Source organism: Lindgomyces ingoldianus, assembly GCF_010093535.1.
Source record: "Lindgomyces ingoldianus strain ATCC 200398 unplaced genomic scaffold BDR25scaffold_47, whole genome shotgun sequence".
Classification (NCBI taxonomy): domain Eukaryota; kingdom Fungi; phylum Ascomycota; class Dothideomycetes; order Pleosporales; family Lindgomycetaceae; genus Lindgomyces; species Lindgomyces ingoldianus.
In genome coordinates, this window is record NW_022985208.1 from 168,444 (window position 1) to 192,243 (window position 23,800).

At 47.9% G+C, this 23,800-nt stretch overlaps 6 protein-coding genes across 6 annotated transcripts; 4 read left to right on the top strand and 2 right to left on the bottom strand.

Annotated features, from left to right (window-relative positions):
- The first annotated feature begins 1,151 nt into the window (after positions 1-1,151).
- BDR25DRAFT_346769 (NAD(P)-binding protein) lies at positions 1,152-2,088 on the top strand. The gene is made up of 4 exons (XM_033694183.1): positions 1,152-1,430; positions 1,491-1,609; positions 1,671-1,777; positions 1,826-2,088. Exons 1-4 carry the CDS (start codon positions 1,199-1,201, stop codon positions 2,013-2,015), a joined length of 648 nt encoding a protein of 215 aa, XP_033541104.1. The 5' UTR covers positions 1,152-1,198; the 3' UTR covers positions 2,016-2,088.
- Positions 2,089-3,529: 1,441 nt separating this feature from the next.
- On the top strand, positions 3,530-4,213 carry BDR25DRAFT_307277 (uncharacterized protein). The gene is made up of 3 exons (XM_033690811.1): positions 3,530-3,777; positions 3,961-4,099; positions 4,160-4,213. The coding sequence occupies exon 1, from the start codon at positions 3,574-3,576 to the stop codon at positions 3,748-3,750; it is 177 nt and encodes a 58-aa protein (XP_033541105.1). The 5' UTR covers positions 3,530-3,573; the 3' UTR covers positions 3,751-3,777; positions 3,961-4,099; positions 4,160-4,213.
- A 2,808-nt stretch (positions 4,214-7,021) lies between these two features.
- Positions 7,022-12,908, top strand: BDR25DRAFT_396787 (uncharacterized protein; the record flags this gene model as incomplete). Its single annotated transcript, XM_033698462.1, has 37 exons — positions 7,022-7,185; positions 7,250-7,319; positions 7,384-7,456; positions 7,525-7,605; positions 7,638-7,651; positions 7,709-7,721; positions 7,758-7,815; positions 7,850-7,916; positions 7,960-8,105; positions 8,165-8,193; positions 8,248-8,287; positions 8,323-8,561; positions 8,587-8,679; positions 8,711-8,778; positions 8,827-8,978; positions 9,050-9,153; positions 9,224-9,401; positions 9,459-9,564; positions 9,606-9,650; positions 9,689-9,831; positions 9,890-10,234; positions 10,267-10,300; positions 10,339-10,395; positions 10,446-10,506; positions 10,531-10,735; positions 10,767-10,961; positions 10,993-11,244; positions 11,271-11,389; positions 11,429-11,466; positions 11,495-11,530; positions 11,556-11,733; positions 11,762-11,817; positions 11,850-11,942; positions 11,984-12,569; positions 12,627-12,680; positions 12,727-12,775; positions 12,808-12,908. Coding segments are annotated over 37 exons (4,341 nt in total), but the record flags the coding sequence as incomplete, so codon positions are not given.
- A 104-nt stretch (positions 12,909-13,012) lies between these two features.
- BDR25DRAFT_319332 (uncharacterized protein) lies at positions 13,013-14,812 on the top strand (the record flags this gene model as incomplete). The annotated part of the gene is made up of 3 exons (XM_033691815.1): positions 13,013-13,363; positions 13,414-14,526; positions 14,738-14,812. The coding sequence occupies 3 exons, from the start codon at positions 13,013-13,015 to the stop codon at positions 14,810-14,812; spliced, it is 1,539 nt and encodes a 512-aa protein (XP_033541107.1).
- A 2,549-nt stretch (positions 14,813-17,361) lies between these two features.
- BDR25DRAFT_361770 (uncharacterized protein) lies at positions 17,362-18,375 on the bottom strand (the record flags this gene model as incomplete). Its single annotated transcript, XM_033696476.1, has 6 exons — positions 17,362-17,488; positions 17,523-17,733; positions 17,795-17,884; positions 17,922-18,066; positions 18,128-18,306; positions 18,342-18,375. 6 exons carry the CDS (start codon positions 18,373-18,375, stop codon positions 17,362-17,364), a joined length of 786 nt encoding a protein of 261 aa, XP_033541108.1.
- Positions 18,376-21,585: 3,210 nt separating this feature from the next.
- Positions 21,586-23,198, bottom strand: BDR25DRAFT_307282 (zf-DHHC-domain-containing protein). The gene is made up of 2 exons (XM_033690812.1): positions 22,292-23,198; positions 21,586-22,238 (listed from the first exon to the last, which is right to left on the bottom strand). Exons 1-2 carry the CDS (start codon positions 22,934-22,936, stop codon positions 21,696-21,698), a joined length of 1,188 nt encoding a protein of 395 aa, XP_033541109.1. The 5' UTR covers positions 22,937-23,198; the 3' UTR covers positions 21,586-21,695.
- Positions 23,199-23,800: the final 602 nt, after the last annotated feature.

Sequence of the window (23,800 nt, forward strand, 5' to 3'; positions counted from 1 at the left end):
AACTTGCACAAACCTGTAGTTTCAATTGAGGAATCTTAGCATCGACGGCTTGAAAGGGACGACCAAGTTTAGAAGAGCGGCTAGTCGTCTAACTCTGCAAGTGTGAGTATGGACAAAGGAATGAAAGATTCATTTGTATGATCACGCCCAGGTTGTGCAGGATACAATGATTCAACAATTCATAAAGTTTAGTCCCGTGAGGTCATCAACAAAGAAAAGTTCGGCACTTCTCCCCCTTCCACATATAGGAAGCTCCAATATATAACTCTCCAAACCCTCCCCAAGACGAATCCATCTTCAAAGACAACTCATTTCAGCTCTAGTTGAACTGTATCTTACACTGCCTACAAAAGGGTAAACAGCTCTCGAGTAACGATTTCGCTTTCGCCTTGTTAGACAAGACCTCGATATTACATTTTTCTATCCAAGCCATGTCTCTGAACTCCATAGTAGAAGAGATCCCTGATTCCTGGAACACAAGCTAAATTTCATCGATGACAACCTTGGTCTCGCTAGTACAAAGGAGGCCACACCCAAGCACAAGGAAGCTCAAAACCTCGAGGCCCATTGCTACTCTCCTCTCTCTGAGGACCCTAGCGCTTGTTTAGTTAGCTAACATGTTCGCAGTATTGAAACTATGATCAGCTTTCGACACAGCCATCGTAGAACTTCGAGATGCGGTCCAACATTACGACCATGCCTACCTTGATACCCTCCGTAACATAGCTATGCACCATCGCGCCGTCCTCGAGGTCCGCAGACCCGTCGCTGATACCGCTGCTAACTAACCAAAAGATGTACCCAACCTTATCATGTCCCTATGGTCCTCGAGCCCACCACGACCGATCTCTATGTACCGAGCAGCAGCTAGACGTCCGGTCTCAGCCCGTGGAAGGGAATACGACAAAATAGGAGACGTCTCAGATGAAATGGGGTGGGGAAGGTTAGTATACCTCAGACATGGGAAAATTGTTTCTCTGAACACGCCAAGGCCGAAGACTACTGTTACTTTTTGCGTTTGAACCTATATTCTCGCTAACAGCCAGGCAACCATGACTTGAGATTGACTCATCCACGCGCCCTACGAACGACAACCACTATCGGAGATTTCTGGTGATTTGATGTCTTGTGATATAAAAGTCATATTACAACAAGAAGGCAACTTAGATAACCATAACAGGTATAATAATTGTACAACATGTCTGTCGTACTCATTCTAGGTGCTGGCTCGAACATTGGTCAGAATGTGGCGACTGTTTTCGCTGCACATGGCTGGAGGATCGCGAGTGCTTCCCGTAGCCGTGAGGACAAAATAGCGGATGACACGCATCTTGATCTTCATGTAGACCTATCTCAGCCAGGCTCGATACCAGAGGTCTTTAGGAAGGTCAAGTCACATTGGGCTGCCCCATCTGTAGTCATTTACAATGGTACGTCAAGCGATTCTTCCAACTTTCAGTTATCACAGTACTATCATGCTGATTTTGAAGGTGCCAAAAGAACCTTAGTCGATGCCCGAGACCCGTTAACACCAATCACACTTAAGCAGCACGAGGAAGAGATGGCGATAAATCTAACAAGTGCCTTCATAGCCGCTCAGCAAGCTGTTGTGGGTTTTCGATTATTGCCTGCATCTGAGCCAAAGGTCTTTTTTCTACACCGGGAACAAGCTCAACGTGATGCCTTCTCCAGCTGTACTCACCTTCGGCTTGGGCAAGACCGCGGCAGCTCACATGATCTGGGATGCCAGCGTTGCGTACAAGGATGATGGTTTCAGGTACGAACATACCTCTTACTCATCTAGAACATGCTAATAGCTGTTTAGATTTTATTTTACCGACGAGCGTTTTCCAGATGGCTCTCCGATACGAGACCAGATGAGTGGCGAGGCGCGAGCGGCCGAATACATCAAGCTTGCCCAGTTGAAGGAGCAAGGGCCCTGGCATTATACGTTTGTAAAAGGCATGGGATATACCAACTTTTATGACGAGGATCGAAAGGCGTACTTCCTATGAGATTTGAGCTACACATGTGACATCAACTTGATATCACTGCATTGAGCCGCTTCAAATAGGGATGGAACCGGTGTTGTTGACATTTGACATTGAACATTCAGCATTAGTGTTCTACAAATTCCATTAATTACTCGAAAAGACATTAAAATTAGTTCCTAAAATTCGCCCACTATGCGCTGCTCAAATCCAAAGGTGACATAGGTGCAGAGGAGAATGAAAAATGAACCAAATGGGTGCGTAGAGCGCCATCTCGCTCAACGATGAAAGAACGACAAGACGAGCGGCAGTACCAACGGTAGGTCTACGAAGCTTGAGGGCAACGCTATAGTTCACATATGTGTCACAGAAGCTTTTAGGGTAGACATAGTCGTGCATTGACCGCATCTTAGAATTGTACAAGGCTTTGTTGAAAGTTTCGATGTTGGACGCGTTAGAGGACTGAATCGAACAGCAGGGCCCTTTGAAATCCTAGCCCCAACCTTGCTCCCAATCCAGAATCGGATTTTATAATATCTTGATCGCTTGGTAAAGGCTCCGCATAGGCACCAGTCTAACAGTCATCACAAATAAATTTCGCGGAAATGATGAGGTGGGACATGTAGGGTCCATTTGCACTAGTCAGTATTTGCTTCCGCTGGAAGTACCGGGTTTTCCGGCACCATGGGAGGAGGGACGTTAAGGCTTCCTTTTTGTAATACGCGAAGGTCTTCGCCAGGGTTACGGTTCCCGGTGATATAGAAGTTGATGAAGAACATAATTGTTAGACTTTTCGTAGACACCCTCAGTGGGTGCTATCCCGCGGAGATTTCTCTCATGCTGCAATGTAATATCTAGAGTCCCATGCCAAACCTATTCGACATCCTATGGTGAAATAACACTTCCGGGGTAAAGACATACCTGCGGCAGCTGCAGGGTGAACGCCAATGTTTCCCAAGCGCCTAAACTCCCAAAATAAAGTCCTCAAGGCCCCGGATCAAGCCTTCGCCTTGTAAAAATAAAATAAAAAATTGTGTGCTTCTTTGACCGAGTGTGTCATCCTGAGGGGAGCGACCATGCTAGTCTTCTCTGTATCGATGCGAATGGACAAGATGCCTGGAGGTGAAAGAATATTTTTGGGAATTGGAACTACTAGAGACAACTTTTGTGAGGTTAATGATGCAGGACAACGAGTCAAATGGGGCTGTTTTGGTGGCGGGAAGTGTTTGGGACACGTCATGAATACAGGCTCAAACACTGACTATGCAACGCACAGCGTCATTGCTGTAGGAAGAGCTACAACGGTGAAATTGAAGTTTGTGAGCCTTTTTGCTGAGTGCTTTATCGAACGTCTATAATGATTACCTACCTTAGACTGCCCGAATACTAACGCGGACACGATTCCTCTAGTCTTCCAGCAACACCCTCAGAACACCTTCCTCGCTATAGCATTATATCTCCGCAACAGCGACGAGCCTCCAGGCCATACTATCACCGCAGGTGACTCCCCAGACAGTCTCATTAGTGACCGATTGCTCCATATCTCTAGCTCACCACACTATCCCAAAACCTCCACGGCACTATGCCTCACGCCGCCGTCGTCGCGCAGGCTATCCTCTGTATCGCGATTGTCGCCTACGTCCGCCTGAATATCCGCTTGGTCTTATACTATTTCCTAGATTACAGTCGCCGATGGATCCACCGCGCTTATGCCTTCGCCGGCTTGGTAGCCTTCTGGCTTCGGAATCTCCATGCCTAAGCATAGTTCATAATGTAGCGGTAGGGGCTTTGAAGGAATGTTAGCATACTCCTATAGCATGACAATAACCGGCAAATGTTGGATAAGGCTACAAATAGAAGTTTCTTGCTCTCCGGCTTTGATAATGGGGAATGAGAAGGATAAGGGCAGGGTGTTGGAGAATGGAGGATACTAGCTTGACGATTGCAGACCACTGAACGGAAAACTCACTGTTGCTACCCTTCTACGAAGAGCAAGACAACCACGATAACCCCCCATGTATTATAGGCTTGATCTCCTTGCCTATGGACAATTGTATAGCTGCAGGAAGTCTGAAAGAGGTTGGAAAGGTTATGGTCGTATTTGATACCTTCTCTGAGTTAGCATGGGTAAAGTCTGTAAGCATTGTTTGTCGCAGATTAAGACCTACAAGGGACGAACGCTAGAAAGGTATCGATCCATTAAAACTCTTAGTGAGATCAAGAATACCATCACATCAGTGCGCACTCCTGCTCCAATTTCGGCCTTCAGGGATCATCATATATGCATTGGAGTTTAAAATGGCAGAGTCTGACGGCTCCTGCAGCTGTCGTCGGTGGGACTCCGGACGACGGGAGATGCGGGTAAGCAGTACTGCAGTGAAAACATGCGCAATTGGGGGCACCTTTCATTATTTAGACGCACGCCCTAACTGTACAGGAAGTGCTGTTGGTGAGGGGACTTGAAGGTGCGATAGTGTTTATGGTCCACAATACGTATTCGACCGACCGATAGTCGAAGTCTGTCTGCACTCCTCGAATGTATCCAATATGTAGATTAGAATTGTTGCGCAGAACCTGGGGTCCGTTCGAGGTGGCAATTTTTACTTTCGCGTTCTTGCTTGATCTTGACGATAAAGTTAGCAATTGACACTATTTTGCTAACATCTGGAGATCGCGTCCGATCGAGCAGATCTGTCGCTGGACGTAGACGGAATAATGAATCGTGAAAAGCAGTTTTAGGTGAAGATACAAATTCGAGAAGTCAAACGTGGCATCGTTTAGCCCAGAATTCAGTCCGGTGGTCGCTGTGGTGCGTTGTAGGAAGAAGTTTGAGCGCATCGTCCGGTAAAATGTCGATGCCAAAAATGGAATTTTGGACGAAGGAGGGCGCCAAGGCAGGACGCCTGCAAATCGTGAATCAATAGTCTCGAAACGCCTGGAGCGAAGTGAAAGGGTTATTGCAGCTGCTAGACGACACGGAGACTTGGTCTTTGGACAAGGACTGGCTAGTTAAAAGCTGAAAATTTCGAGGTAAAAGTGGCGTGCGCCTGACGATGCCGCAGCCACTTTGAATCGACGACTGACGAGAGATCAACCAAATACCAGAATTAGAAGCTGCAACTCACCGATGCAAAATCCCCGATATCAAGCCACCAAAAACTATTTTCCGCCACCGCCAACGAATACTAGCCAAGACAAGATGTCATTTGCTGCGCGGAGAATTGGTTCGCTTGCGTGCATCGTCGTCCTCCCTGTCATGCATGAGAGGGTGGAGAGCGCAGCGAATCTAGAAAACAAGCGGTCGAGGCTTAAGGAGAAGTCAGTCGGCCCGGCAGATACCGGCACGTAAGGTGTGCAGTATACTTTCACTCTCATTTCCGGCAACCAAAGCCAAGTCGATTGAACTTCTCTTTGGTGACGGCGCAGAGCCCAGAGCTATGGAACCATACACACATCTCGTGGCAAGTCTTCCTAGATCAGACGCAGCAGTTTCAGGTTCATGAACTCTCTAGATGTAGTGATGCTACCTCAGCGTTTCTTTAGTCGCGCCTGACTGATTAACAAGAGTGTGATAGTCATGATGGATTTTGCGAAGAGATGACTGGCTCATGCTCGAAATGCATGCTTCCAATGTTTCTCCTAGAATTAGGGCACGGCAAGTGAGGTGGCGACGGCTCGACCTTCCCCACGGTCAAACAACAATCTAACCTCGTGACCTCGCTAGCTCTTGGAGACAGGATGAGGGAATATCTGAATCTGGGGTAAGCTGGTGGTTGTGCTTCAAGAACGCATAAGTTTGGCTGCATGGGGAGATAACTATAAAGTAGCAAGCTGAAAATCTCGCAGATCATTCCCTACGAGGCCGCTGTGATCGCCAGCCTCCGTGCATCATCAGCATTTTAATTGGCGAACAACCAAGTGGGACGATTGAAAACTTCTTGTTGCAAACCCGCCCCAACCGAAAGAAAAAGACCAAAAAGTGAGTGTAGAGTGCGTCTGTTCTGTTGCCGCGAATGCATATACCATGGAACATGTGCCATACCTCCACGGATTTGTTAACCGCCTGCTGTTTTCGGCCTAACTAGAAAGGTGTAGAAAGTCTGGAAGCGGAGTCCTACCGTTCGGGTCGGCCCAATCAACCCAGGCATCGTCCGGGTCGTTCGGCTAAGACGTGGACCCTGAGCATTATTGAGATAACGTAAATCGGCATAGCCTCGAAGCGGTGTCAATCAGTGCCAGTTTTCAGTCAATCCAGGGAGTCGTGCAAACCAAATGAAGTTAGACAAGGAATGTGAGAGTAAGTTGGCAGGGATCCGTGAACAGTCACAAAGCTGCCAGCGTGAGAGTAGGCCAACGGAAGGGGACTGAAAACGTCGGCGCTGAACGTAAACAAAGCTTGTATACACTTTGAGGATTGTTGAGATGAGTTAGTGGCTTAGACGCTCATCAACATCCACCTGTCAATGTCTACTGTGTAAACACAGAGCGGGAAATGGCATTTAGCAAGCTGGGAAGACGTGTGTAGTGCTTTTCGAGATATGGGGGATCACAAAGCTGCGATCAGTGTTTGTATGTGGTGGTAATATTTAACTCATGAGGAACCACGTTTTTTTTTTGGCATACTTTGGAACTCTCTTCGAATAATTTAGTTGTCGGATGTATGTTGCTCGTATATTTACTTTTACCAATGGAAAATTGTGAGGAGTTGGCGGGAGAATTCGTAGGAGCCCGTCTGCGCAAGCAAATGACCTTGATCAGTCTTGCAAAGCCGTGGGGAGCTTGAGACAAGATTCGATATTCAGGGGAGAAATTACTTCCTCGGCTCAAATCTCCATACAAAGAGACCTTCCCTCTCGAACAATAATGATTCTACCTGCTAGACATCTTCTAGTAGCATCCGTGAATAATGGCAATCTAGATGTGAAGGTGAAGATTGAGAGTCCTATCTGGACCATGGAATTTTTGTCGGGACTTATATCGTAAGGGTGACTTGCAGAAATATTATTCGTATTTTGGAATTAAATTCAGCGATGGGTTGTATGCAGCTGCTCGCCTGTTGTTTCCCACAAAGCAACCTCCTAGAACAAGTCTACTACTCGGGAAGCATGATGTCAAAAATCTTCACTGAGAATGAGAATCTGTGGAAATTTTATTTCCAAGATGAGGCTCAGGTCCACATAAACAACGGAATTTCGTGAAAGGCTACAAAGGACTTGAAGGACATTGGGCTTGGATGAGGCGTTGGGACAATGCCTGAGAGCTAAGGAAGAAGCCCAAGCTAATGGAAACGCCCGTGCCGGGTTTAAACCCCGCACTAACACGACAATGGTGATGTTGGCGATGACCTTTCATCGAGAACGGATGGCAGGTGTATTATCATTGACTCAAATAGGCACGCAAAGGAAGGAATCGGAATATTGATGTCGAGCTCACAACCTTGTGCTCACAGACTCCTAAGGACTTCCGTCACGCCTCCTTTTGAGCGTGCATGAAGAACTCTTGAGGGCTAGATGGTGGGAATGCCAGTGACTAGTTGCATTTAATGGCAGGCCAAAAGGGGCGATTGAAGATATACGAAAGATTTCGGCTTGCACAAACATTTCTGAACTAGCACGTAAGGTTTGTTTCATATTCTTTGGGTGGTAGGCGAATGGTCGTCAGTGGACCCTTAGGATGGAATCTAGAGCAAGACAAGCCGCTCTCCGACCCGAAACCAGTTTGGCTTTGACAGTCTGACAGCCTTGACATGCTGACTGGCTGTGGGAGCCTGTAACATCCCCAAAGCCACAAATGCGGTGTGTGCAGACATGTCTCAAGACCAGAAGTGACGGGCGTTTGGTGGGCGGGGGAGACGCGAGATTGACTGTACAACGAGCGCCGACCAGCATTCAAGCTGCATCAAGTCCTTGTCGAAGAGTTAATGTAGTGAGTGGCTGTCAGTTTCTGATGAGGAACACATACTTAATAGATTCTTGTTTTGAGACACATATCCTTGATCACCAGCCTCAACAACAACTTGAGGAGCTTCGAACGACTTCTAAGAGAAGGCGGGCAAGAGGTCGTGGGAAAACAACGTGAAGGTGACGTTGACCTCTGGGCTGTGATGTGTTCTTGGTAAAGTTAGCGCTGCGACAATCGCCTTCCATTGCCTAATCTTTAGCTAATAGCGAAAGTGGTATCGAAGGACAGTTGAAGTGTGTTCGTGAAGTGTGCATGCCAAGGTGATCGCTCTGGCAATCTGGTGGTCGGGGACCAGAACTGAGGCTTGAGCAGTGTTTGAAAAACGTGCATGACTCGTGACATTTGCAGATCTGAACGCCAACCGACGAAGGGACATGGCATCTCGCACATCTTGGGTGGGCCTGCGAACACCATTCGACCTTTTTTTTTTTAGCACATCATACGATCTACTCCTCTATGCCCTCTGCATGGCTGCTAGAAAGGATTTCATCGTGAGTTGTGAGAAAGCCAAGGCACAAAAAGTTTGCAGGATTAGGGCGGCCATGTTCCAAGCCCACGCTGTGGGATTCAACGAAGTTCCATGGCATCCCATCGTTCCAGATACCGGGTGTTGTCTCTGCTGTGCACCGTTGAGTTGATTTCGTTTCACTGTTCCGGGATGAAACTCATACGTGTCGAAGGAACACGACGACGGAAAAGATGACAGAAGACTACGCACGATCTTCAAGTCTTTGTACCACTCTCAATCACGGGCTAAGAAGGGCTCCTTGCCGGCTTAGAGAAGGATCTGGCAGTGATGAGCCCTCTTGGACTTGTAAGTGAGACTGTCGAGTAACGGTTCACACAGCCGCACCCCATCTTCTGGCGCACTTAGAAGTATGGAGCGCCTATTCAAAGTATCACAAATGTCACCGCCTTTGCGTTCTCATTTTCGTCCGGTCATCGCGGGACTGCCTTGACTTCCGACTCTGTAATCATGAGGGGTCTCAATGCGGTTTGGGAAGTAGATATGTCGCATCTCAGGCGGTGACATGCAAACCGCAGTGTATTGCGACGCAGAGCGGGTACTGATGCAACTGTGGAACATGAAACTCAAGATCAAATGCTGCCGCTGATGCGGCTCTTGCCGCATCCCACCAAAGGTCCAGGTCCAGAATGATTTCTCGGGCTATCGCCCGCCTCTGTCCCGACGTGGCTACCCGTGAGTCTTAACAGCAGCGAGATTAACTGCAGGCTGCAGGCTGATGTTCTCTCGCCATTCGGACAGCAAGCCCCAAGTAGAGGAGCCGGCCACGTTATCGAGAGTCGAGACGCTGGTCAGGGTAGAGGTTCAGACGCCATGGCTTTTCAATTGGCAAAGTTGGACAGGGTTTCCCCAGCGGTGAGGCACGGGTGCGAAAACGCCAATGGAGGGACAGCGACCGGGTTTGAAACCAATTCGAAGGTTGAGTTGACTCTCGAGCACTAGATGGCGTTGGTGGCTTAATCTTTGTGTCGCCACGCTAGTTGGAACAGTTTTGCGCCTGGATCCCAGCGTCGGATCAAACCTGGGGATAGCCGTCCGGGCAAGGAACCCCCCCGCTGTCTAGTACTCGTTGTCGAGGATCCCGCGGTGCTCGTTCAGTGCAGTGTTCTCCCATTCTGTGAGAATAGAGGGTACAGTGTTCCGTTGCAATGCATGGCAGGATAAAAGACTCAGTGCTCTCTCAAATTGTCGTGTCAGTCCCTGAAGCTAGCCTGCGACCTATGACAACTGGGCGCCGGAAGATTTGACGCTACAGAGATTGACAGCCCCTGCGAAAGGATGGCGCAAAATGGAGGGCCCCTGGCACTGCACACGACGAACTACTGGCCGCCCAGCGACAGCGAGTGACGGACTGTCATGCGGTCGACTGCTGCTGTACCACGCTGTGGCCCCTCACCGTGTTCCCGCAAAGTTGCATCGCAGTTTTGTGCGAGTCCTCGACTGGCTTGCTGGGGTTGCAGGACTTCTTCCAGGCCTTCGATAACAAGATAAGTTCTAGGTGGGACGTTCGTCTTGGGGACCAGGGTCACCTCAGATATCGCAAAGTTGACGACGCGCGACCATCATTATCCCAGCAGCGCAAGGGAAGGGTCAACTGTCGAAAGAGGCGATGGTGGAGCGATGAACATCGACAGTCGAAGGGTGCGGTTGGCCAGGTACTCCGCCACGCATCCCACAGTGGCAGCTCGTGGGAGGCCAATGGCAGTAGCTCCGGGAAGCCTTCCGAAATGTGGTGCGGCTGCGAGGACAGCTCACAGTCTGGCTTAGTGAGGCTGGCCGCGACGGGAGAGAACGAGGAGCCAGAATGAGTTCTGAGCCGACCGTAGATAGAGACACAACTAGGCTCAACGTCGTCGCCAGGTGTTTGCTGCTGCAGACTCTGCACTCTGCATACAGAACAAGCTGCGTCTTGGCGCGGTGGCTGCATGTCCTCGAAGGTTTTGAGATGATGGAATGATGTGTGCTAGTCCGGCAGAACAAAACAAAGCATCGCGGCACGAGATGGCGGAGGCGTCTGGGATCTTGCTCGTCAGATGTCTGATCGCCCGGCAGCGGGGATTATTTTGAGCTGGCCCATCGGGCATAGCACAACTGAACCCTGTCGTCAATCGCACTCCTCTTCCAACCTCCCCAAAAGCGTCCGCCAGCATACCGACGCGCATCACGGCGCCGGTGTCAGCTGTCAAGAGGGCCGCAAAAAGGGGCTCCGACCACTCAGCACGCTGCCTCCTCTTCCTTCGCGCCAAGCCCCTTCACCGTTGTCTAGTCCACACGTGTTGAAGCTTCAGCCAGCAGGCCTCAAGCGACCTCGATTCTTCAAACAATCATGCAAACTTAAACAGCGCTTCCATCAAGGAACTCCCTCTGGATTCTGCACGCTCGCCGTTTGAGATGGAGGCTCTGCGCGAGTCACCGCGCTCACCATCCAGGGGTTCACCAGAAGGTAAGCGCATCTTACTCAAGGTGTGGACGTCAAGGGAGAGGTACCGCCGTCGATCATCCGTGGAGATCGAGTGAGCCGTCTCCCACTTCTATTTCCGTCCCACGTCCCGAACGCCCCTCCTTCTCAATACTCTCTACTGCTCCACTCACCCTTGTAGCCCGTTCCCGCCGTGCGAGGGCTCAAGTCCTCGACCCGACACCAACGTTCCCGCTCCTGGATGCTGGAAGAGCTCCATCTGCACCTTTCCCTTGCCCAGCCACCAGCCCGGTTTGGCTTGCGGCAGCTGTCGCCCCGGCTCTGGTCAATCTGCTTGACCTCCAGGGGTGAAGGGCCCGCCGCCATGGCTCAGAGAACACAACATGGCCACCGTCATCGGATTTGGCTCCCTTCGTGGTAGAAGTGTGGGAGAGTGCAATGTAGTTCACGCAACCCTGCACCCCCTCCGAGATCGCAAAATGCTACCTGCAGGTGTGCTCCCCCAATAGCTCTGCGCTCCCTGGCCATAAGCAATTATCACAGTCCCGTGCGACAGGTCCCTGGTAGAAGTCATGACCGTCGGTAGGTTCAGTGTAGCCTGAGCTCGCGCCTCCGGGTGTGGCAGATGTAATGGTCGCCTGTCTCATGTTTGAACAAGAGAGGCACAGGCCATGGGGGTTTGAATAAGGTAGGGTGGAGCTCAGCAGAGAGGACAGAGAGGGTAGGGCTGGCCGAGATGGATTGCCTGTTTGGGTCGGCGGGCAGCGAGCGCGGTTCGAGGTTTAATCTCCTGCTCGTCAATCGTCAGCCACCGTTCGCCGAGTGCGATGAGGAACGTTGACAGATTGGATGCGGCGGCCACAGAATCAGAATGGGAGCTGCATCTCTGCTGCGTAGCTCGCCTCGGCCGCGCGGATGAGGTAATGGACGAGCATGGCCACTGAACTGCAAGGCCGCCGAAATGGGCGAAGGGCAGAGGGCCCCTGTCCAGTTGCTGCATCGAGTCAGCTGCAGCAAAGGCAGATCAGCGCCGGCGGTGCTTGTCGTGGGAGCAGTGTTAGCGGGTGGGGACAGCGACCATGGCAGCGCCTCCGTCGTGTGGCCCCGGGCTCTCTTCCATGCACCACTATGCAGCCTGCATTGCGCAGCTTCACCACCGTCGCCGGCTGCCCAGCGCGACGGCTGTCCCTAGTGCCAGGTGGGCTCGCCCGGGTCTATTCGTGCCTCGAGTCCTGCGGCAAAGTGGGATGGCCCTTTGTTTCTCTCTCTCCCACTACTTGCTTGCCAGCTCCGGCGAGCCACGCCCGCATTGCTCGCTCGGAGAATATAGACCAAACCTTAACAGCAGCCCACTGCTCACCTATCAAAGGCGCAGACCCCGTGCTGGAAGTGCCTGTCCTCTTACCGTGTGCTCCTGGAGGACCCAAGGTCCAGACGGAGACTTTGCATGCCAGGGAGAAGGACGGCCCGTTGCAGTGTGCTTCTTCCGCCATTGTAACGCCTCCTTCCCGCCCATGGTGCATTTCTTCGTCTTTAAACATCATCACTAACAACCCTCACCACACCCTGTCTGCTTGTCTACGAACTGTTGGGTGCTTGCGCCGGCTGACCCTCCCCGTTCCGACTGCGACACAGGTCCTGCCTGCCGACCAGAACATCATTAATACGCTGTGTTAATCCCCACCGCATCTGTGAACACAATCGACCCTGCGGCGGCCATATATCTGAGATATTCCAGCCGTTCTGCGGAACCGAGCTAGCAGCGCTCAGAGGGATCTTTTGAGTCAAATAATCAAGTGCACACCAATTTGTTGAACTGCCGAGGTGAGTGGCATCTTCCCCATCTGGACATGCCGTCGTTGAGGATGTCTCTCGTCAGTCAACCTGGCGATTCTGTCACGGGTGGGTAGTTGTTTGGTTCACAGCACCTTCAACTGGATTAGCGCCCAACAAGACAGTGGTTCAGACCCTCAGAACATTGAATGCCCACGCGCACAAATCTGGATGAAAAGTTGGGGCTAATATATACATTCAGTGCGCGCAAGCATTCCGATGGAGTATCTCACGCTACAAGATCTCCCGCACCGTCCTTTCCACCAGCTAAATCCACGCAACATGGCCTCTCCTGAAGACCACCACTCTTCTGAGAAGGAACGCTCACTGCCTGGCCTGGCTGCAGTAGGTGCACTTCATCCGTTCCTTCCTCGTGAAAATCAATTGCACACTTCTGCTTCACCCTCTTCTTCTTCTTCGCCCTTAGATCTTCCGTCTTCCATCTCCCCCTATCCACCACCACGCTCCGCTGCCATGTCTTTCCAACTGCCGCGTATCGACAGCATGGCCAGCGAGAGTGAGAAGAATCACACTGGTGACCATGAGAAACAGGGGCAAAATATGCGCCAAACCCCGCCTATTCAGCTGGGTGAACAGCGAGCTTCGCCACCACAACTACCCAGCTTCTCACAGGTATGGTTCATTCCAACAAGACAATCACAGAGACATTAACACAATAATAGCTCACCCAGAGCTTGCGGGAGCCATCACCGCCAGCAACTCCCGCCCAAGGAAGCACGAGCGTGGCGGGCTCGCCAGTGGTGAAGACACCGCGCTTCGAGGAACCAGCCTGGTCGGAAAGCAAGCGACGTCGGCTCGACACCGGAATCGAAATGGCAGGATTCCACTCGTCCAATGCCTCTGATCCTACTCTTTCATCCTATAGTTCACCATCAACAATGCAACCCCCTCCACTTCCGCATCCATCCTTGAGCCACCAACACCGTCCAAGCCTGCCCCTTCCGTCAAGCTCCCAGCTAGCTCCGGTAGTTCACGCTCGTCACCAGTCTTCCCCAGGAGGACTGTGGGATTACCATGCGTCACCACAAGTTCCTGTTCATCACTCTGTTACCCATGGACTCCAGCCCTCTTCTCAACATCACAGCCCTGGATACGTGCATCAGCCTTCGTACTATACGGATGCCGCCCCACCTGCATTTTCTCATAGCTACAGCAGTAGCCATGATCCAGGTCATCACGCGAGTAGTCTTCCGGCTCCACCACCGAATGCCCATCCCGGTCTGCATCTGAGTGGCTACGGTCAATCACCGAATAGCTATCAAGGTTCGTCGTTGAGAGGCCATCAAGCTCCATCCTCGAGTGTGCATCAATCTCTTGCCCCCAATAGCTATCAAACTCCCCATTCGAATGGGTTCCAAGCTTCACACTCAAATGGACATCATGCTCCGCACCCGCATCCACATCAGGCTCCGCATCCCAGTAGTCATCAAGCTCCGCACCTTCACATGCATCAAGCTCCGCATCTGCATATACATCAAACTCCACACCCTGGCGTACATCAAGCTCAGCAACCAGCTGGTTACGCCACAGGGCCGCAGCCCGATCATGGATATGCCCAGAATCCGTATCACCAGGCCCAAGGCGAGTACAGCAACTATACCTTCCAATCAAATCTAGACATGAACACCTCCTTCAATCGGAAGCGACGCGGGAACTTGCCGAAAGAATCAACCGCAATCCTCAAAACCTGGTTCCATGGCCACCGCGAATCCCCTTACCCATCGGAGGAGGAGAAATTATTATTGTGCTCTCAAACTGGTCTTACGTTGAATCAGGTACGTCATCTGTCACCGTTTTCTGTCACTGTTTTCCGGGCCGGACATTACCGGCTCTACTTGTCGATCATGTGTCGATCAAATGTCAGGAAACAATTGGAGCTGTCGTTCAATCTGTCCTCGCCCGATTGGAGACTGTCAAGAACGTCTTCGCCTCTTCCAGCCCTCTTTTGCCTTCACAAATGAGGAGAAGTTGCACTAACAGTCTCAGGTATCCAACTGGTTCATCAATGCCCGCCGCCGTGCTCCTCAGAAGGAGTCTGGGGGCGGTGCTAACGAGGCCTAGAGCCCGACTACCATATTTCGGCTTCTTCACCCAGATCTCCAGTCTTCGACTTAATCCTCTTGCGTTGCTCGCTCTCTGGCAAAGCCGTCTGCTCTGTACAATCTCGTTTTCTATAGCAGCTGATCTGTACTGTCCATCTGTCCCTTCAAATCATGACATATGGCCCACTTTCTTCCATGGATCCATAGGTGATTCGGCATCATTATATATGTTCTCCACAGGACATAGACCTATCGTTCCCATAAGGCTTTGATCATTATACTATCACAACCTGGCGCGGCTCTTCATAATTTCTGGCCGAATATGCCAGACCACTCGACCACACCTTCACTAGGTCCTCTCGAAGGCTCCTCTTTAGGCATAGCAGCTCTTGATGAGCAGCTGTCCTAGGACCTTTATAAAAGCTTTGTAACACGTAGAGACTACCAGCGCGGCTAAATGCTTCGTTCTTCAATTCTTTCACCTCTACCTTTGGTCGGTCGATTCGTCTGTCTTTCTTACATGCATGCATGTCATTAGGCGTTTAATGTACCCTCTCCTTTCTGCAGTGGCATGTATAGGGGAATTGGAGAAGGGCCATCGGGATACATACAGGGTTGGTAAAAATGGCATGACACTACACCAATGGGGCTCGGCATGGGATGGAATTCACGGTATGCTTGAAGGCTTTTCAATGCCTCATTTAACTTTTGCTCTCGCTCTCCTCTTGCAAAAGTAGGAGACAGGGCTTTGTATGTAATACCCCATGAATCACAATGGATTGAATAAGACCGTTCAATGCCATATTCGGGAGTAGCGGATAATAATTGTATTATTAATATATTCCTCAACTGCAACTTTTCGCACAAAATTGTGGGGCTAGTGGTGATATGTGGTCGACGTTCGGATTTCTTGTCCCGTTGGAATCTCCATATCTCTCGATATCTCATGAGCATAGTGAGTGGTGTGATTGCGACCCAGGTTTTTCATGTGGCGAGTGGCCGGTACCGCCCTTCTTAGCTCAATGTTCATGCAAATGACTTCCAAGGCATTGCTGCGAGAATACTTTCCCTCCACCGATAGATGACTCCACCTCTCAACGTCTTATCGGAATGATCCTATGTTGGCCCACAAGTCCCACTTCACTATCAATCTCAGGATCAAACTTGGAAAGCTGAAACAATACTCCAGCACTTCAACACACTGTTTCACTGAGATACACCTATAACAGCATTATTGCTAAGTCCAGCAGGTTAGCAAGAGCATCGATACAGTATCCTCCATGATGCATGTGCATGTGTGTGTTCCTTGCGGATCGTTCCGCGGCATCCCCCACCAGTACCCAACTTCTGAAAACCTTCGAACCTTGGGTCCGGATGGCCACTGTGTCGCCCTCGGTACCAAGCATTCAGTCGGTGGGGTCATACATAGCTTTTCCGAAATCTTGAAACATGGTGTTGAATTCTAGATTTTCTTGGGTTTCTTAGGAGGGGTGCGTGACGGGTTCGTGGGTATTGGTTTGCAGAGGGGTTTTTCGGACGCATGAGGGATTTTTTATGTGAGGGCGTCTGATGTGAGGGGAGGTAGCGTGAGTAGGGATGTTTGTGGCTAATGAGTTGTTTGGATTGGAGCGCTTTGGGATGAATATGAACTGGAAGCATGGTGACTATAAGAGTAGAAGCATCAGCGTAATTACTGCCGTAATTCTGAGTTGTAGGATGTTCCAAATTTCTAGAGAGATAGCTGATTCAGTAGTCTTTACTTCTGCTTACTGACTACATCACCGTGTGCTCTTACGAGATGTAGGGTGTTGGCATCGTTATGTCAAGTTCACATCTCCTGATCGTATTAATTACACAGCGGCGTCATTGCTGGAAGTTTTATAGAGTCTGTGAGAAAGGCGTGGGTGTCAAGAGTTTTTGGGTTCGTGTTCAACCTCACTGATGACAACAGAGATTGGCTTCTCTGGAAAGGCATTCGTGGTATCCTGAAGACGCTCTGACTCCACTTTGCTTTCGACTCATCTCCGTAAAACTCCACAGGGGGAGGCAGATATGCGGTTCAATGCATGCTCATTGCCAGCTTGGAAAAAGGGACAAAAAGCTCAACAAGTCCGAAACTTCAGTTTTAGACCTTCGACTCTAATATACTTCATGAGCAGTTCATCGAGGAGGCGTGACTTGAAACAGGAGTATTTAGCACTCCACGGCTTTACTTACGTGAAAAAGGGGGTATATTGGGCCCTAGTGGCCCCAAAACCTCAACCTAAGTGGCTTCAACCCTTTCCGACTTTCTCTCTCGCCTCGACATCAATTCACAGGATACTTTATCAGGCATAGAGCTCTCTAGTATTGCAATTTTTTCAGATTTCTCACAAAGAAGTCAAAAAACACCTAACCTCCTATACTTTAGCTAGGGAGGCTTTCCTTATCAACACTATACTCTTGTTCCAACATCTTATAAAGTCTTACATGTGTCTCTGAAAGGATTGAATCGAATAAACTGTGTTGGCAAGAAAGAGGACACTCTAGCTTCTCTTACATAATAACTCGAAGGTATTTGGCCTCTGATTATATTTCCTCTATTGAAGAGACGAGAACAGGCGAAGCAAGGTGTTTAAGCAAGAAGCCGGACATCGCACCTGCAAACCGGATTGTTGATGAACCCAAGCTCCATTTGCTATGCGGACTCCCACTCCTAGAGTCTGCCCGTTACAAAGACCCCCATGAACTGTCTGGGGGCTGAACAGTTCTGCATGATTCCGATCTGATCTCTCCAATGTTGCAAATACACAGGTTCCAGTTGCAGCCTCCAAAAGCTACGGAGACATTTCGAAAACCGACTTGCTGGCACCCATGGTGCTAGAAGCACCTGCGTCTGTTTCTTGTCGTCGAAGTCTTGGTAAATGGGAGCAGCGCTACGGTCTTCTGGACTTCGAGTAGCTCATGCGAGAAGCTCATGTTTTACAGGACATGTTTAATAGACTCGGTAGCTAAAGCATACATGATCCGTCATTTGCTTGACAACTTGAGTGACGGGGCCACGAGGAAGTTAGTTGTCGAGGAGGCGGAGGTTGCGGGGTCCAGTCACAGACTTAACACCTGGCACAGGTTAACATCTTTATTCACACTTTGATCATTAGACCGCCTCTCAGAATCGACTCTCCATTTTGTGTGTTGGCAAAAGATATATCTTGACAGGTAGGAGACAGGAGCGAAACGAGCAAGTGATTTCAGACGGGAGAATAAACTACTCCCACTTCTCCTAAAATGCAGCTTGTAGAGTTGTAACCTCTTTTCCCTCTCCAATTATAACCCTTGTCTTACAGGATGCCACTAAAGGGAAAGTGGCTATGAGGGAGTACCATGATCTATGAAAGGTATGGCCGGGGACTTGAAAGCAAGCAGGGTTCCCAACCGTACGTACTACGAGTCGTAGTATACGACCCGTAACAGTCACGTGAGCCGTTGAAACGTAGGAGAGATATGAGTCGTAACGTATGACTGGAGGAGCGCCTATTACGGACCGTAGTACGTCTCAAAAAGGCGACTTTTCCTACTAAAATAGGACCTAATTAGACACATGTAGGATTGCGTTAGGAGCGTGTTTAAGGTTACATTCTTAAAGTAACAATTAAGTAAAAACTCTAAGGTTTATAGGACGTTAGCGCTTACAGCAAAGGCTAGGAGTAAAGTGTGCTATCCTATGTAAATAGTTAGCTTTTTAGCCTGTAAATTGTTATTAATTTATCTACATCTATTGTCCCACCTACTATAAGCTAAATGTCCTAATTCCTCTAGCGCAGCAGGTGTACTGCTTTATTCTAAGGATCCTTTAGAGCTAGCTCTTCCTAGTAAACTAACATATCTTATTATGCTAGTTCTTGTTGCCTTACTAGGTTAAAGGCTTTATTATCTTCCTCTCTAGTTTTATCCTAAGGCAGTACACTGTTTAATGCCTATTTAAAGGAGTACCTAGCTAACACTAGTCTTAACAACAGAGTAGCTTTTACTATAAAGTAGGACAACCTCTAGCTAGCAAACAGAAAGCTAAGGCCTAAGAGAGTTAAGTATCGCGTAAAGCACAAGAGCTAGCTCTATAGGAACTAGCAGCTCTCCTAGATTTAGCAGCATAGAGCAGATTTAGTGTACAACAATAAAAAGGACAGCTCTAAAGTAAAGCTATAGCTCTGCAAAAGGTGCCACGCTAGGGGCGTTTACAAAAAGGTGAAGAAAGTTAACAGTTACGCTTATATTATAAGCCACTTTAGGAAAGAACATAGAATTAACATCTTTAAAAAAGGTCTCTTGCCTAACACACTAAGGATCCTAGCAAGTCTATTTAAAGCTACTTATAAAGTTGCTAGCTTGTTATATATTATCTTTTATAGCGCATAGCAAAAGAAAGTGTTGTAGGCAGTAGTTATTAATTAGGTTATCCTTTATAACATTTTCTTTAACACAGCATTATTAGCAGAACTTTAGGGCATTTTTACTTAAAACTAAGCTAATCTTCTTATAGCTCTTCTAGTCTTAGATACTACATTTTCTTCCTACATAAATAAGGCCTGCCTGCGCTAGAGAGCAGAGATTTAAATAATACTAAGAATAGCTTAAAGCAAAATTGTGTTAAGCGTTAATATATAGACTTCTCTAAACTACCTCTCCTTCCTAGGTGTAGTGTTGCACTTTATTAGTATGTGTACTTTAGCTTATTATTTTAGCGCTTTAGCACTATAAAAATTAACAATAACACGCTTACCTATACTAATATAGATGTTAACTACTAGCACTGCAACATACTTATTAGCTTTTGCAACCTATACAGCAACTATATAGGGGCAAACTAAGCTAGGGAGATTGTTAAAGTTATTAATAACTTTAAAATTATGTTAAAATTCTATTATTTAGTAGCTAACAATGTGTTAAATAATAATAATAAAACTATCTCTGCTCTTACATAACATCTTAAAAGGCCCCTTACCTCTAAGCACTATATACGCTGCGCTAGTCATACAATCTAGCTAGTAGTTAAGGCAGTTATATATAGGAAAAAAATAAACGCTTTTAAAGCAGCGCTAGCCTAAGCTGCTTCTTAGGATTAATTTAAACTATACTGTTAGCATAGAGTTATAGGCAAGCTCTATAACTTTGTAAACACAGTGTTAGTGTTACATAAACGCTAGGAGGCCTTTATAACTTTTTAAGCTACTCTTAACAACAAGGACCCTTTTTAGAGCTTTAGGACCCTTAATCTTATATAAGATAGCAGCGTACGCTGGCACAGCGTCTATCTTATGCTCCTCTGCTATTACAAGCTTAAGGACACTATCACTAAGTTTATTTATAAGCAGAGAGGCACTAAGGACAACAGCGCTAACTCTACTATCCCTAGTAATGCTGCTCTTACTAAAATTATTACTAAAGATAAATAGAAGGAGGTTAATTACTTTTATAAGTTTCTTAAGGTCTTTTACTTTATAATAAAACACCTTAAGGGTAAGGGCTTGTACAGATCCTTATAGATAACTATTATTAACCTGCAACACTTATATACTAAGCTTCTCTAGATAGGGGATAAACTTAAGAGTAAAAGTAATAATTGCTACCTTAAATCTAGCGTAGCATTTAGCATAAAGAAGTTGCTTACATACTAGAAGAAGTTTATTATAAAGCTGCCTATATTTTATTATTATGTTGCAACTATCTTTAACCCTTAGCTTTGTCTTCTTTAGTTTAAGGACTACTAGCGTAAGCACCTCTTATAGCATAAGAAAGCTAAGGCTTTAATAAGGGCTATTTTTTAAGAGTATGTTAATACTAAGGTAGAAGCAGAGGTAGAGGATAATAAGCAACTGCTATCTACGCAACGTAAGTTACTAGGTAGTAAGTATTATAATAAAGGCTTTAAGCAGACTCTCTTTATAAACATAAACCTCCTTACTAGCAATTATTTATACAAAAAGTAGCAGAAAACAACAGAATTGCAGTAATACTATAATAGTTACTGCAAAGACGTTACTATAGCTAAGGATAATAGCCCTCTGTTTACTAATTCTTTTACATAGTAAGAACAAGTTAGACAGCTTGCCTATCCTATGCTATATAAAATTACCCTTAACTTCTTATTTATCCTATTTACAAGCTATAACTGTAAGAGGAGCTTTAGCAGCAGTAGGAAGACTGTTACCTATAACAGAAATAAGCTTTCTAGCCTAATAATTAAGGCTTTTTAACTGCAAAAAAACTAGCTACGTTAGCGCTATGTTTACAGTAAATTGTTATCCTTAGCAGACTATATACAAGCTATTACAACGTAACTTTTTATAAAACATTAAAACATAGGAGAAATGTAAATTATAACAGTTACGCTCTATAAGTGGACTTAAATGTTATGCTTACGTTAAAACGTACTCACAATCTAAGAAGTTACAACCATCGATTTGGCGAGTCGTAACGTATTACGTACGGTTGGGAACGCTGAAAGCAAGGAGGTAAGTAAACTCAGGTCACTATACTTCCTCTGTTGTGCAGCCTCACAGTTCATTGTTCTTAGTTGGTTCTATTGTTAGAGAAAGGGAGTGGAATGCATCCCGAACGTCGGAAATGATTAGAGGAAGCCTCTTAAGTCGCATCTTGAAGAGGAACTACAGCGGAATAGAGGTAGACTCTAATATTAATTGCAGCACGAAAAGCAAACCAATAGCCCTCATACATTATCTTAACATCAATACCAGTTCAGCATCACACGGCACATAGGAGTCCCAGGTTTCAATGGAGGAGAATCAGGTTCATTAATAATACTCGGTTTAGGGTATGCTTAGGAGAAGAAACTCTAGGGTATCATGAAAATGCATAAGAGGTCAATGGGATCCCAAACCCAAACCAAAAACACCAGTCTAAAATTATGCCCGTGAAGGCGTACTTCGAGTAACCCTACTAGGCTCACTCCGGGAGCCCCTGCTTCGTCTCGACCTCCTCGATCCTCCAAATGAGGACCCAGCCTCATATTCGTCCATGAGGCGCTGAACAACCCAGCCCCATTCGAAATGCCCTACGTCGCCAGTGTGGCTCGTACATGGGCTCATTTTTAGCGGTATAAACCAGTCGATCACCGAGGTCCCCATTATTGACTTGATGTTGTCCAGGACACCCAAGTCCCATGGATTTTCGCCTGGTCTAGTCTGTAGGACGATGTAGCAGCGCGTTTGGCTTCGTTGGTTTGTGGACAGGATAGCAGAGTTTGAGGCGGAGGGCCGGTCTGAGACGCGTCGTATTTCGCCCAGCAAAGCGATGTTGTAAGTTTGATATGGGCGGTTTGCGGCTTCGATGGTGGTGAAGTTTTTGGCAAGATTGTAGACGGTGGTGAGGAACATGCCAAAGGAGAAGAGGAAGAAAAGGGCGGCCAGTGCGAGTGCAACGATCCAGGTTGCAGGAGTAGAGTGAAGCTTTAATTTGTTAATGAGAAGGAAATGGCAGGGATTTGGTGGATACAACTTACTTTATGGTTTCGCTCAGCGAGGAATACGGCCATGAGAATCATGACATAGCCAGTGTATAGGGCACCGTACAAGAGGAATTGCGTGAAGAATTTGTGTGAAGTTTCGGAGATGATACCACCGGCATAGGGGCAGAAATGATCCATGCGACGAACACAACGTCCTAGAGCGGAGGAGTGATGCGTTCGGTCTGGTTTCCAGTTGTTGCATGTGCGACACCAGAGTGGGTTCCCTTCGTAATCGGAGATATACGCGTCTAACCGATCAAAGTCTTTCGTAGAAACGGTTCCTTTCTCAGGATCCGGGTCGGCGAAGGGAACGTATCCGGGGTTCGACCAGATAACTTGTATGAGTCGTAGGAAAGTGATGGCCATGACGGCCATGAGTATGAAGTAGATGACTAGGAGCGCAATGGCGGTACGTCTTCTAGGTTCGATGTCGGCGTCTTGTAGGTCTGAGGAAGGGCTGAGAAGGTATTTGATGCATATGAGAACAACGACGACATAGGTTGCGTAGCCAGCAGCGCCGGCTTGAACTAGGGGCATGAGAACTGCCATGATGCGGTTCGCAGTTGCCTCAAATTTACTCTGGCCGCGTTCAGACAGCGAGGACATTTTGTCGCTCTTAGGTGGAGAGGAGGAAGACATTATGAGGCACAGAGACTAGAGGCCAGGAACTCGCGTCCTTTCTAAGATAGAAAGCACCTTCTAGAGGTATGGACGGTTGAAGGTCTTCGAGATGTAGTAGCGGGGACTCGAGGAAGGCAGCTTGGATTATTGAGGGAAATAGCAGTGTTAGTGCCCCAAGGAGGCCCCAAAACAGTCGATTAAGGACCAAAACTAAGCTGGAAATCTTCACAAGTCGTTATCAGAGCGTTTTGCTGTAGTAAGGGGTGCTCGTCGGTTGAGCTGTACAGAGAAGGTCAGACGTTGGGTTGGAGCGGGACTTAGCTGGCTAAACCCGCTTCAGAGACTTGATGTCACGTGTCGCGGGGAAATCCGATTCGCGCCTGTATGTCTCATCTTCTAATAACCGACGACATCAACACCATAGCTCTATCACGAAACGTGAAACATCATCACCTTTCTATAATCTACATTGGGCATTGCTACAAATTCGGCCTCAAAACAACTCTAACAGATCAATTGACACAAAAATTCGGACTCGAGCTATTTCTGGAAGCACCGAGTCATGTCTTTGCATGAAGCGGACCCACAAACAAGCCCTCAACCCTGCTTCAGTTCTCTTGGATCTCCAACGTGTCTTCACTCTACTTTCCACCGGTTATTCAAAGCTGTGAGAACGGAAGTTTTCGATATGTCTTGTGCTACCCCTTCAAATTAAATCCCCCCCCACTTTTTGCACCCCCTTCACCAACGTCTTGTAGATGAAGAAGGTTGCGAATCCAATATTCGGCGAACACTCTCTAAGTCCACCGACGGCAAACTTATGCTGCCTCGCAGCCTCAGCCTCGCTCACCGGCTCGCACAATTTCTGTTTTCTTCTAGCTT